Here is a 12,746-nt window from a genome sequence, read left to right on the forward strand (position 1 = left end):
AGAATGAACACGGAGATGTTGGATCGGAATTGAAGCTATCAGTTTGAACTCATGGTTTTCAACATAAATAGAGTAACATAGATGCAAATGTGTAACACCTGTGTGTGTGTGCGCACACATACAGCCACACAGTCCCAAATTCTGCCCGCTGAAAAGACCTGCAGAGAACACCTCCAATAGTAGTAATAAGCATGCCTGCCTCAGTGTCTTTGCTTTTGTTTCCCAGATTAATTTGGTATAATTTTATTTCTTCAAAAAAAAAGCTCTTGTTAATATCATTTGGGTTTAGAGAGCAGGATGAGCTTCAAGGAGGCTTTACAGAGTACATGAAAAAAACGGCAATATTTTCTGCTTTTTTTTTTTAATTAGTGGACATTTAGTTCTCAGCTAGGCCCATCAATCAACTAACACCCAAATAAACAGAACTTGGCAACCTGCATCTACCACTTCCCGTGTTCTGCATTCCACTGTCAGATTTCTAGGTCCAGCACCAGCCCCTAATCTCATCCATAAATTATCCTTTTCAGGGATTATTCACGGGGTTAAAGTGATTCATAAATGCTTTATTTTAAAACAATTCTGTTGATGTCTAATTGACCTGCACCACTGTCAGTTCCCGGCACGTGTGTGTATGCTCGGTCGCTCAGTTGTGTCTGCTCTTTGCGACCCCATGGACTGCCATGGACTGTAGCCCACCAGGCTCCTCCGTCCACGAGATTTCCCAGGATTTCCCCTGTGTTTCTTGCCATCTCCCGCATTGGCAGGAAAAGGTTCTTTACCTTTCCTGCTCCATCCGGGAAGCCCCAGTTCCAGGCATACAACACAGTGATTTGCTATTTCTACACATCACAAAAACCACCTGCCTACTTCGAAATGTCTTTTCTACTAAAAGGAACCAGGGCTGCGGGGAGGAATGATGGATTCCAGAGACGGGGCAAAAACTACAAGGCGAGGTCTGCCCTCTGGTGTCGGAAAACAAGGCAGTGCTCAAACGACGATGCGCACGTCCAGGGACACGGAAGCCAACTTGAACGAGCCCCCACAGGCCAAACCAGGGGCAGTTTGAACCCTGAAGTCAAGAAAACAGTTAACAGACTATGAGCCGCTGCACGAAACAAACAGGTGTCCACACAGGCATAAATAAGTGCAGAAGCTGAGGGGCACCGGGCGCTGGGCCAGCTCCAGCGTGTTCCCACAAGAGACGCCTCACGACACAGGGAAAGAAGACCCGTGCAGGAAGGAAGCCCAGCGAAGCCACCTGAGGACCACGGCGACCACCACCCGGCACTGCACAGCCCGAGTCTAACCTCGAGGGAACACCAGACAAACCTAAACTGAGGGGCATTCTATTCTACAAACTAACAGCCTGTCCCTTCAAATGGTCGTCAAAGTCAGAGAAAGACAGGAACGTCCCAGACTGAAGGAGACGCAGCAGACAGGACCACGCCGCAAAGTGGGCGATACTAACCTGGACCCTTTATGACAAAGGACGCCACCGGCGCAAACGGTGGCCCCTGAACGGCGCCTGATGATGAGATGGAGTCATGGATCAGGGCAAGCTGGGTTAACGGCCTGCTCTGTAGGAGAACGTCCTTGCTTGTATTCAAATGGCATCTGGCTGGCAACTTACTCTCAAACATTACAGAAAAATGTTCTCTGTGCTCCATTTGCAACTTTTATGTATGTTTTCAACTGCTTCTAAATTTTTAAAATTACTTCTAAAAAAATTCCACTGAACTGGATTCTGGCAAAACACTCCCTCTCATTTTTCCTCTTAGGCTCCCCTGGTGGCTGGCTCAGTGGTAGAGAACCCGCCTGCCAATGCAGGAGATGCAGCAGATGCAGGTTCGATCCCTGGGTCGGGAAGATCCCCTGGAGAAGGAAATGAGAACCCACTCCAGTCTTCTTGCCTGGAGAACCCCATGGACAGAGGAGCCTGGTGGGCTACAGTCCATGAGTTCGCAAAAGAGTCAGTCATGACTGAGGGACTAAACAACAATTTTTCTTTATGGGCCAGTGATAAAAGTTTAAGACCCTCTTGCTGGTCATCGTCGCTGGCAGACATCCTGGCTTCCCGGTTCCCTCTCAGGGATGCTCTGCCCCTCAGCACCCAAGATCTGTCCCTGCCTCAGGACCACCTCCCCTCCGCACTTCCAGAACAGCAGCAGCCCTGCTTTGCGCACAAGGCCATGGAGGATGATGGGAAACTCCCCTCTCCCAGTTCCTCTCGGTCTCTGGGTGTCCAGATTTTGAAGGCCTTGAGTACACACGCAGGGCGCTAGCCCCCGTGAGCCCTAATTTTAGCATTTTCCTGCTCTGAGACTGCATGTTGCGAAAAGGCTGGGGGCAACCTGCCCCGGAGAGCCTCCTGTTGTGACCGGCACGTGGAGTCAGGACGGGCAGCCGGAGTCGGGACTCTGCGGGCCTGCAGGATGTTGTTCAGCATCCTGTTTTTGGTAGCTGGGTGGCTGGGCGGCTCTGGCACCACGTACGTTCGCCACCTTCACCTCTCCAGACCACAAACGCACAGGTTAATTGGTGGGATGGGCCTCAGGGCCCAGCCTAAGGCAAGCTGACTCACCGCCCATCACACTGGGTCTCCTCACAAATACCCACCCTCAGGAACAGTTCTTCAGGGGGACCAACCTGGTGGTCTTTTAAGGACACCGTGAACCAAGCAACTGATGGTCGTTTCTCTCTTTGCTTTGACTCCTCGGAAACTCAAAGTCAGATATACAGCCAAACTCTGGTAATTACACCAACCCACATTATGCCTTGAATTCCACATACAACTGTCCCCTCACTTTGCTTTATTTTCCCCCATGTTCTCCAGGTCCCACTTTCCAATTTTAAATCAGATGATTCGCTTTGAATGTGACACGCGGTTTCAAATCCCTTCTGGGAGCCACAGTGGACATGGCACACACAAGGTACCTCTGGGACGTTAACAACGTCTTTTTATATTTAACGTGGAATTCCCAGCCCTCGGCACAGAACCCAAAACATACACAGGCACCGAATATACGTGGGCTGAGTTGATAAGGCAAACCACTCTTAGATAAAAAGTGCCTCCGTTACCAGGTCGTTTCACGAGATACTCCTTCCCCCACCCGGCGTGCGGGGCCCACACAGGGCGCCCAGGCTTGGCAAGTGGGCTCCTGAGGAAGCTCGCTTGCCGTGGGGCTCAGCGGTCTCCACCGCAGCCCTGAACAGACACACTCCCAACTTCCACCGGCTTCAGACATGGCATGGAACTGTGGGCTTAGACGTTTGGGGAGAAGAAACGAGCGATCTCCGGAGGTGGCAGCGGGCCCGGCTCCCTCCAAACCACATCAACAGTCCCCTCCCCAGCGGGTCCCAATGCTCGGCAAGCAAGCGTGTGGCGGTCACTTCTCCCAGCGCACGGAGGCCCCTGGGGCATTTCCTAAGCAGGGGGCCTCTGGGCCTTCTTTGAAACAAAATATTAAAAAAAAAAAAGCTTCAAAAGTTGCCACTCAACGAAGGAAAAATTCTTTTAATTGTAAAAATAAAGGCACACAAGACGTGATGCTTTGCGGATAAAAACCTGGTGCCAGGCTCCGTGTAACTTGGAGGAAGACAGGTCGGGCAGAGGCTGCTGTTTTCCCTTGGGTTTGACTAGGTTGACCTTTTTGGGTTTTGATCTAGAACTCCTCTGGGGCGGGGGGTGGGGGGTAAGACGGTCAGGAAGGCAGCAGAAGGGACTGTCGCTTCCCAGCATCAGTGAAAGTAACGGTGCCCTGTTGTCAGACAAGGACCAGACACAACACAATATACAAGACGCCCTCTCAGCCTCACAGAAGCTCCCTGAAGCCCAGGAGGACTCTTCCTGTTTCAGGGAGGGCAGGGGGGCTGGCCTGAGGTCATAGTCACACAGTGGGTGGGGTAGGGGTGTACAGACCTGACCCAGAGGCCCCGCCCCAGCCAAGCACAGCCAGGAGCATGACTGTGTAATTTACACGGCAGTCATGTATCCCTGGTTCTCGCCCAACACTGCAGGGCGGGGCGGGCTCCTGGTGGGGCGCTCTCATCAACACATACCATCTCCACTGCGGGAGCGCGAACCCTCTCCAGGGCTTTCCGTGCTCCAATGTGGGAACCTCGCAGGCCAGACTCCTAGTCTTGCCACCCCCCACTCCCAGCCCCATCACTTGGCATGCCCTGGGAGTGGCTCCTCCCAACCCAGATTAATCCTATTTTGATTAATCCTGTTTTCTTCCTGCAGCCTTTCTCAAAGCAGAAAGACTCTGGTGGGCCCAGAGTCTTCCTCCTCCTAGTCTTAGGAATATTCCCAATAAGCTGCCCAAATCTAGAGTGTCTCACGGCAGCACAACATACGCCAAGATGACCTCTGAAGGAGGGAGTCCCTTCTGCCCAGGCAGTCACCACCAAGGGCATGGCCCTGCTCCCGGGGCAAAGCGTGCCTGGCCCAACACGCGCTGAGGGGGAAGTGGGTCCAAGCAGAGGGTCCACTTCCTCTCAGAGGCCACACCAGTTCTCGCCATCTCAGGGTGACTCAGCGAGAAGCCCCCCCTTACCCTCCAAATACAGCTGACCTTGTTCTCAGCCTGAGAATAAAGGAGAAACTCTGGATGCGTTGTTACAAAGCTACGGAGGATGGTTAGAAGCTGTAACACGGTGACACAGAACTAAACTGATGGGCCTGAAGATGCTTATTCCTGGGTTTGGGAGCTGTTATCTAATTTCACCTCACTTGACAGAGGAGGCAGTGGAGGCCCAGAGACGTTTAGTGACTGGCCTAAAGTACACAGCAGGTAACACATTTTAGCAGGTAAACACCCTGTTTACCACAGGGTGATCGTGGGTACCACTGTGAAGAAAGGGCTCACACGCGCCTTCTCCGGTGCACACGTCTCCCTGGTGTGCTAAGTGCACGGAAAAATGAGGCTAGGGCCTCGAGGCATGCTTTAGAAGTCTGAGCACTGCTATTTCAAACGTTTAATGAAACCTACTAGACTCTGAGCAAAACCCATTTTAAGTTAACCTTAGTAATTTTAATTACATTCCAACAGAATCGGATTAACTCTCCACTTGTTCCAAGTGTGTGCATCCCGAGCATTTCAAGGTGGGGTGGGGGTGGGAGGCGGCTGCCAGTAAAGCTGTGAGGGAGGGGACAGGAAGGGACGAGGGTTTCTGATCACAGCCACCAGAGTCTAAACCCTGTCTCCGGCCCCAGGGAACTGCGGTTTCCTACAATGAGGCCGGCATCTCGTGGGGGTGACAGAAATGAGACGAGCTGCCCAAGTTCCCAGCACCTACAGCCCCTCGTGAATGGGAGCCCTGATGTGCACACACTGCCCACCCCCGGTGCCCACCCAGGCGACCCACTGCTTAGGAAGGGACATCGAGTACCAGCCTCACTCGAGTTCACGGTCAGGGAGGTCACAGGACAGGGCACACTGCTCACAGCAGGGCCCCTGGGGTTCAGGCTGGAAGAGAGGAAGACAGGTCTTCAGGGGTGAAGGGGCGTGTGGGCGCAGAGCCACAAGAACAGGACGGTGTCTGGCAGGTGGTCGAACCCTGCCGGCTCCCCGGGGCTCCTGGCCCCTTCCCACTAGCCAGTATCGCCTCTACTTGACACACCCTACCACGTCTGCAACACTGAACAGAAAGCTACTTCTTTATGCGTCTTTCTCTCCGTTAGACTGGCGCATCTCGACAACTCCCATGGACTGAGACTTCTGGGCGGATTCTACCCAGGACCCTGGGCAAGCACCCTGTGCTGAGTGTATGCTGGGACCAGGGACCAGGATGGGAGAGCTGCTCCCTTAATTAGTTTATAACTGATAGCAAAGGCAATCATCTCTCCTGATGGCATTCCCTGATGGCAGCAAACTCTCTTGTTAGCCTTGAAGAAGCTGCCAGCCATGTCTACAGCCACAAGAGAATGCATTCTATCAAGAATCAGAGTGAACTTGGAAGAGGGCCCAAGGCACAGACGCAACCCCAGCCCTGGTCAACATCTTGCCTGCAGCCACGTGAGACCCCGAGCAGAAGATCCAACTCAATCGTGTCAAGGGTTCCTGGCTCATGCAAGCTGAGAAGTAAACCTGTGTACCGTTTTGACTGGGAGTTTGGGGTGGCTCGTTACACAGCAGTAGCTCACTGATACAGCAGCCTGCTACACGGAGCCTGGATGTGGCAGAGTGCAACCCCTCTGGGCAGGACTTAACTAGACAGACTTGACTCTCAACAGGGACAGTCAAAGTCCAGGCTGAAAAACCATCAAGGAAGTCAGAGGAAGCTCCAAGGGTAGACAGGCATTGAAGAAGAGGCTCTAAAAGAAGATGGGAGTCAAGGCCTGCAGATAGAGGACACACCCCATCCTGACTCGTCCACGAGGAGAGAAGGCGACACAGAGATGGGGGTCCTCTGGGGATTTCCGAAATGGGGAGAGGAGCGAGGGAAAGGCGGGTGCACAGGAGTTCAGTTTCCCACTAAAACTGGGTAAAAGAGAGAAGATAAAATCCTGCTGCTCTGGCCCAAGTGTTTGCTTGGGCAAGCAAGAAAAGAAATTAAAAGAACTCTAATGATCATTTCACGTGCTTGACTTGGAAAAGCTGGATTAAAAAAAAAAAAAGCAGCAAAACATTCACTCCAGATCCACCATCTGGAAACAACACAACCCTATTCCCTCCCGGGGGCCCTGCCTGGCACACAACCACTTGAGTCTCCTGCCAGACCGAGGCAGCTCCCAGGATGGCGAGGGAGCCAGGGGCTGCTGTGGCAGAGCCATCTGCTCACCAGTTCCCACAGTCCGAACGGTGCAGTTTCCCAAAGGGGACTGCCGGAGGCCAGCAGCAGGCTGCACACAGAGCGGGCAGGGCAGAGGGGGAGTAAGGGCTCGGTGCAGGCTCTGGGTCCCTCATCTTCCCTCTGCACAGGCGGACAGCGGCTCCCCAGATGGCCCCCAGGCCTTCAGAGAAACTGACTGGGTGACAGTCAAGATTCTGCAAGAGGTGCACTCCTGTTCCCATCGTACGGGGGCATCACCCGGTGAGCGATGCAGGCTGGTCCCTGGTCCGAGTCACCGGGCATCCACGGGGATGGCCCTCCCAGCCCCCGTGCAGTGGGCCTGGTGCCTGCGGGGAGTCTGACCCTGTACTGCTGGGCTGTGAAACTAACACTGATGGAACACCATCGTCTGAAGACCAGTCACGGCCACTGTCCTCCACACCCATCATGGACCTGGCTCTGGGCAGGGAGCTCCGTACAAACTACTGGTCAACCCTGAAAGACCAGCACTTTATCTGTTTTACTGATACAAGAACAGAGACCTACAGAGATACAGTAATTCCTAGAGGTGTGTGGGCATCTCTACTAGTGCAAGAGCCAGACTCCGAACCCCATTATCTTTCCTCCAAATGTCTTTCTTGTACACGAATGCAATTTACTGCAGAATCAAAACCAAGTTAATACGTTTAAGCTTCCTGAAATGCTACATGCAGGTGGAGAACTAAGACCCTGTCACTAAGGGAAGCCCCAACAATTAGGGATGAGACAAAAACCCAGGTGCTTGCCCAGGGAAGGCAGGTGTGGTACCAGAAAGAAACCAGGAGTCACCTGCTGAGGACAGGGAAGCCACAGAGGTTTGCGGGGAAGCAAGCGGAGCTGGCCGTGAGGACTGCGGCCAACTGGAAAAGAAACTGGCTTAGAGAAGAAGCCTGGTCAGGGAGCAGTGGTAGAACTCAAAAACGGCACGTCCGTGCAAGGAAAGGCCAGCGGTGAGGCTGAAAGGCAGAAAAGGCTGTGTGGACCAGGAGGATGAAGCTGGGGGCATGTCCAGACTGCCAGCCCTCTGACAGCTGGATGATAAACTGAGGTCCAAGGATGGGTTGATGGGCGGCCCCTCAGTGAACCGGGCCTGACCATGGTGCTCCCAGCGGGGAAGGCGGTGGGGAAGAGGGCAGGGTGAGAAAGATCTGACCCACGAACTCAGCAGTTCACTGGCTACACGTTGGGTCCAAGATCACTTCTTGGAGGATCCGCAAGATGAAACTGTCCATTAAGGGTAGACAAAGGGGCAAGGGAACAGGAGGACCCTGCGGGCCCCAGTTTCTCTCCCACCCCAGCACCCTTTAGACACCAAATCAGGTCAGATTAACTTCAGGATGAATGTGAAGCAGAGACCTCCTCGCGCCAACTCTCCTCCCCTCAGAGAGTAAAGAATGACCAGCCATTCCACACATTTTTTTCTCGAGGAGAAGCTCAGAGAGCAGAGGTCTGGAAACGCAAATCCCCACGCAGATGCCAATGAACTGCAGTCACGCCGCTTACACGGGGACCTCAGCACTTCTCTCCTTGGGCTCAGAGGGCTAGACAGCAGGACTCTGTACTCTACCTGAAACGGGGCCTGAATGTCAAGGTGAGTGAAGAGCAGAAGAAAGGGGACGCTTGTGAGGACAGGATCAGAGCCCAGGTCAGGGATCAGACCCAGAGCCAGCCTGGGTCTCCCAGCACTCACGATGGCCTTGGGCACTGAGAGCAGCGAAGAAGGACTCACGGTGGTCACCAGGGTGATCTGACCTCCCGGGAGGCACCGTCACAAGTCAGCAGGGGTCCTGGGTTGCAGCCCTGATGCTGCCTCCAACCACCTAGGCGACCTCAGCAAGTCGAATGCCTGACCTGCAACACTGGTGTCCAACTGAATCACGAAACTGTTCCCTGGAAAGGCGGAGTCCTATGACAAACTCACGTGTTATGAGTCCTATGACATGAGTCCTACGACAAACTCCATTGTCCAATGGAGGCCCCACTTAGAATGCAACCTGCGACCTGGGGGGTGGAGGGTGGGAATACCCCCTCCTCCTGGGGTTGCTGTGAGGATGAGATGTGGTCCCGCAGAGAGCTGCCTTTACTTCCCTCTGAATGGCCCTCTTCAGCTCCAAACGATACAAAGAACGGGGCCTTTTATTGACCAGCAGCACATACACATTTTCCTATCACTGCCAGCTGTAAGTTCTTTATTAATGGAAACAATTCAAAGTGCTATGTTGTCAGCGCAGGAAGGGCAAATAAAAAACGAAATATTTCTTTGCCCCGAAGACCATCGAAGTGCCATCTCCTGGGGAAGAGCCCTGGAAGAAAGGGACCAGCTTGAGGGGGAGAAGAGAGTCCAAGTCCAGGGAACGGCTGGAGACGAGCTGGGGGCGCGGGGCGCTCCACAGGCCCTCCGCCCTGATCTCCCTCCCCCAACAGTCTCCGGAGCAGACCTCCACTCCCCTCCCAGCCTCCACCGGCTGATTCTCAACATGGACCGTGACTGCCCCCACTTGGGAATCCGGCTGATTCTGGCCTTCGAGACTCTGAGCAACCAGAACCCCCAGTTTAAAGGAGGAGATGTGTCACAGCGCCTGGTCCTCCTCCAGTGTAATGTGAAAACGAGGACCCGGCCACTGTACTAAGACGATTATTTTCCTGCACACGTGAATTTTAGAAAACAGGGTGCCTCCTTCCCTCAAACACACAGGAAACTTCACAGACAGGCAAGGTGGAGCTCCACCACTCCTGTGTGTGCGTTTAACCAGGAGGAAAGTCTGCTCTCAGCAATGAATGGCTGACCCTTGCTTCTCAACACATATTTCCTCTTCCAGTTAATTCTCCTCCCCTTCCCAAGATGAAACAGACAATAATAATAATAAATAAAAGAACAGTATCCTTGAAATTCTGTGCGGTTTCTTCTTTTTTTTTTTCTTAATCTAGCCGTTTACTTTTTTAAACTCTTAAGAGCCAGGGTTTAAGACCAGATCATTGGAACAGAAGAATGCATTATATAATAAACTACTAAAGCTTCTGCAAGCCAACAAAACACCCAATTTTTGGAAAAGAAAAACAGCCATATTTCTAGTGTCTACTTGGGAATATAGCAACTGAGGACTACAAGCTTAAGAAACTTCTCAACAGGCACGTGCACACGTGCACACACACACACATCCTAAATTAATAAACTGAGGGGTTGAATGTCTGTTTCAAATCAGCAATGTACTTACCTCAAAACGAATACCCTCCCAAAAGCATGATGGAAAAGTGAGAACATATTAGAATGATTACTTTCTTTAAAGCAGAGGTAAAACCTGGAAGGAAGTTTGTAAAGATACTCATTATGGCAAAGCCAGGGTGGTGGAATACTGGCAATTATTTTTCTTCTTCTCTGAATGTTACATAATTATCAAAGCTGTTTACAGTTAAATATCTGTTCATCTGTAAAGCCCTCCTACTACTGAAAAGCTGGTGTAGTCTTTCTCCAGGGTTCTCCCTTTTGGAAAGGCACAAGAGTATTTCTTACCTGCTTGGAAGAAAGACTCCAGGGTGAAAATGTGAAGCCTGCTTACCTGTGGTTTAACTTGCGATCTTCATCGCTGCCGGCCTCCAACTGCAGAGAAAGGAAGAGAATGTCACAGCCCAGACGCGGCTATCAATGAGCCTCGGACACAAGGCTCACATTTTCTGCTCTGGTGTCTGCAAAAGGTACAAATGTCCAGGAAACCTGGCTCCTTCCAAACACCGCACCCTTCCCAGACCAGTCCTGCTCTGCTGCTCCCCTGAAGAATTCCTGTGGAGGAATGTTCAAGTTTCCTGATGTTTTCCCGCCTACCTTCCAAGGCATCGCAGATGGGTGCCTGCTAACGCAGTGTTCCTAGCCAGCCCAGGTACTCCACACATTCATTCCGCCCTGAGCTCTCCCTTTTCCAGTGCTGCTTCGGAGCTCATCCAGTTTTTCTTTCTTTTAAATTTTATTTATTTGGACATGCAGGCATGTGGGATTTTAGTTCCCCAACCAGGAATCGCACCCGTGTCCTCTGCATTGGAAGCGCAGAGTCTTTAACCGCTGGATCACCAGAGAAGTCCCCCATTTTTCTCTTTTAGGGGAAGGAGGTGAAGTTTTAAGAGGCTCTGTTTCCTTCTTCAATCTAAGCAATAGCTGAGTGATCAACACCATTACTTTTTTTTCATAACTCTTACAATTTACTCCCTTACTAGCTTTCAAATATAACATACAACAGTGTTAATTTTATTTATCATGTGGTATACTGTGTCTGTATTACTTATTTATGTTATAATTGGAAATTTATATGTTTTGATTGCCTTTATCCATTTCCCCCTCACCTCAATCCCAACCCCCTGGTAATCACAAATGATTAACACCATATTAAGCCACAACACACAAGTTTAAAAAACCACCACCACCACCATTCCAGGCAAGTCTTTCTTAACAGAAGGTAGCTAGGATCAGGCTGTCAGGGGGTCTCAAAGCTTTTGGTAAGTTCTCAAAAAGGCTTTCATGTTTAATATAAAACTTTCTAGGCTCTTAGTGTATTTTCAGACATGAAAGAAAGGGATATTTAATATCTTCTAAAGGTTACAAGACCAGGAGGGTTAAAGGCTCCAAAAGTAACCATGATTTAAGCCCCAACTGTAATTTTTCTTTTCTTTTTCTTTCAAGGAGAAAACTCAAATGAGAAGAAAACACACACCCCAACAACTTTCCACCACTGAGAGCTGGCATGTTTACTATGTTACACAGAAGGGCCCATTGAAAGGGAAAGAGAGAAACCTGGAAAGCAGCGATGGCTGCGAGAGACGCAAGGTTGACTGAGGACAGAAACCAGACAGAAGCTGGCAGTGGTGGGAAAAGGTCATGTGTGGAGGGTTCCGGGCAGCCAGGGACACACACACAGGTGGCAATTTCACCAATGAACGAGCCTGGCACAGGGTCCTGGAATCCCCACGCTGTAATAAGATCATGTACATATCGCACTGGGCAGAGGCAGAGAGCATCAGTTCATTCTCATGCTCCCCACCCCATGCTGGAGGAGAAGTGGAAACACCAGGGACGGCTCTGCTGACCACAGGGCCACCAGCTCCGGCCCCGAAGTGAAACATACATGAAACAACTCACACGATCAGAGGAACAAACTCAGAAGAGACTGTTGGGTCTAACCCAGTGGTTCTCAACTGGGGACCACTGCTCTTGGCAGGCGATGCCAGGCAAGGCCGGAGCCTTTTTTGGGAGGATGCTAGTGGCATCTAGTGGGTAGCAGTCAGAGTGCTGCTACATCCGCCGCAACACACAAGACGGGCCCCCTGCAACACAGGGTTTTCTGGCCCCAACGTTAGCAATGCTGAGGTTGAAAAACCCTGATCCGATACTCCCCTCCCCAAAGCAACTGGAGATCCACCCGTGAAAATGAGTTACCTTGAATGGGGGTCAAAAATCACAGTTCCTGAAAGCTACTGCTTTCTCTCTTCTTGGGCTCTCTGCTTGTTTTCACAAAATGAGACAAGGTTCATGGTAAATTGATAGAAATGAGATAAAGATGGAGGGGAAAGGAACAAAACCAAAGAGGGAAGCATTGCTCTGCGGGTTGGGCTGTGACTTCCTTTAGTTTCCACGCCAGGCAGGACCACGGGTTGGGGAAGGAAAGAAGTGACCTGAATGTTTCTGACTCAACGAAGGATGCGCATTTTGAGGAGTAAGGAAGTGATGGGGTGGGATGCAAAATCACTTAATTCTCACTCCCTAAGGGTCTTGGGATGAAAGGCGATGCGAGATCAATTATTCCAGAGAAGGAAGCTACCTATGCCAAGGAACACATGTGAGAGGGAAGCCGGAACTTTCGGATGAGCTGGGGCCCAAAGAGGGGAAGTAACCAGAGGAAGGTCAGACCAGAGGCTCAGAGATGGCACACACGCTACCCTCTCCCTTC

At 51.4% G+C, this 12,746-nt stretch overlaps 1 protein-coding gene across 1 annotated transcript in view; it reads right to left on the reverse strand.

Moving 5' to 3' along the window:
- The window catches only part of SSH1 (slingshot protein phosphatase 1), a 56,392-nt gene that overhangs the window by 40,227 nt on the left and 3,419 nt on the right, over positions 1 to 12,746 (reverse strand). The window contains 1 exon segment of the mRNA XM_070385974.1: positions 10,371 to 10,411. Coding sequence (XP_070242075.1) covers positions 10,371 to 10,411 — 41 coding nt within the window.

Source organism: Bos mutus, chromosome 17 (genome assembly GCF_027580195.1).
Source record: "Bos mutus isolate GX-2022 chromosome 17, NWIPB_WYAK_1.1, whole genome shotgun sequence".
NCBI lineage: Eukaryota > Metazoa > Chordata > Mammalia > Artiodactyla > Bovidae > Bos > Bos mutus.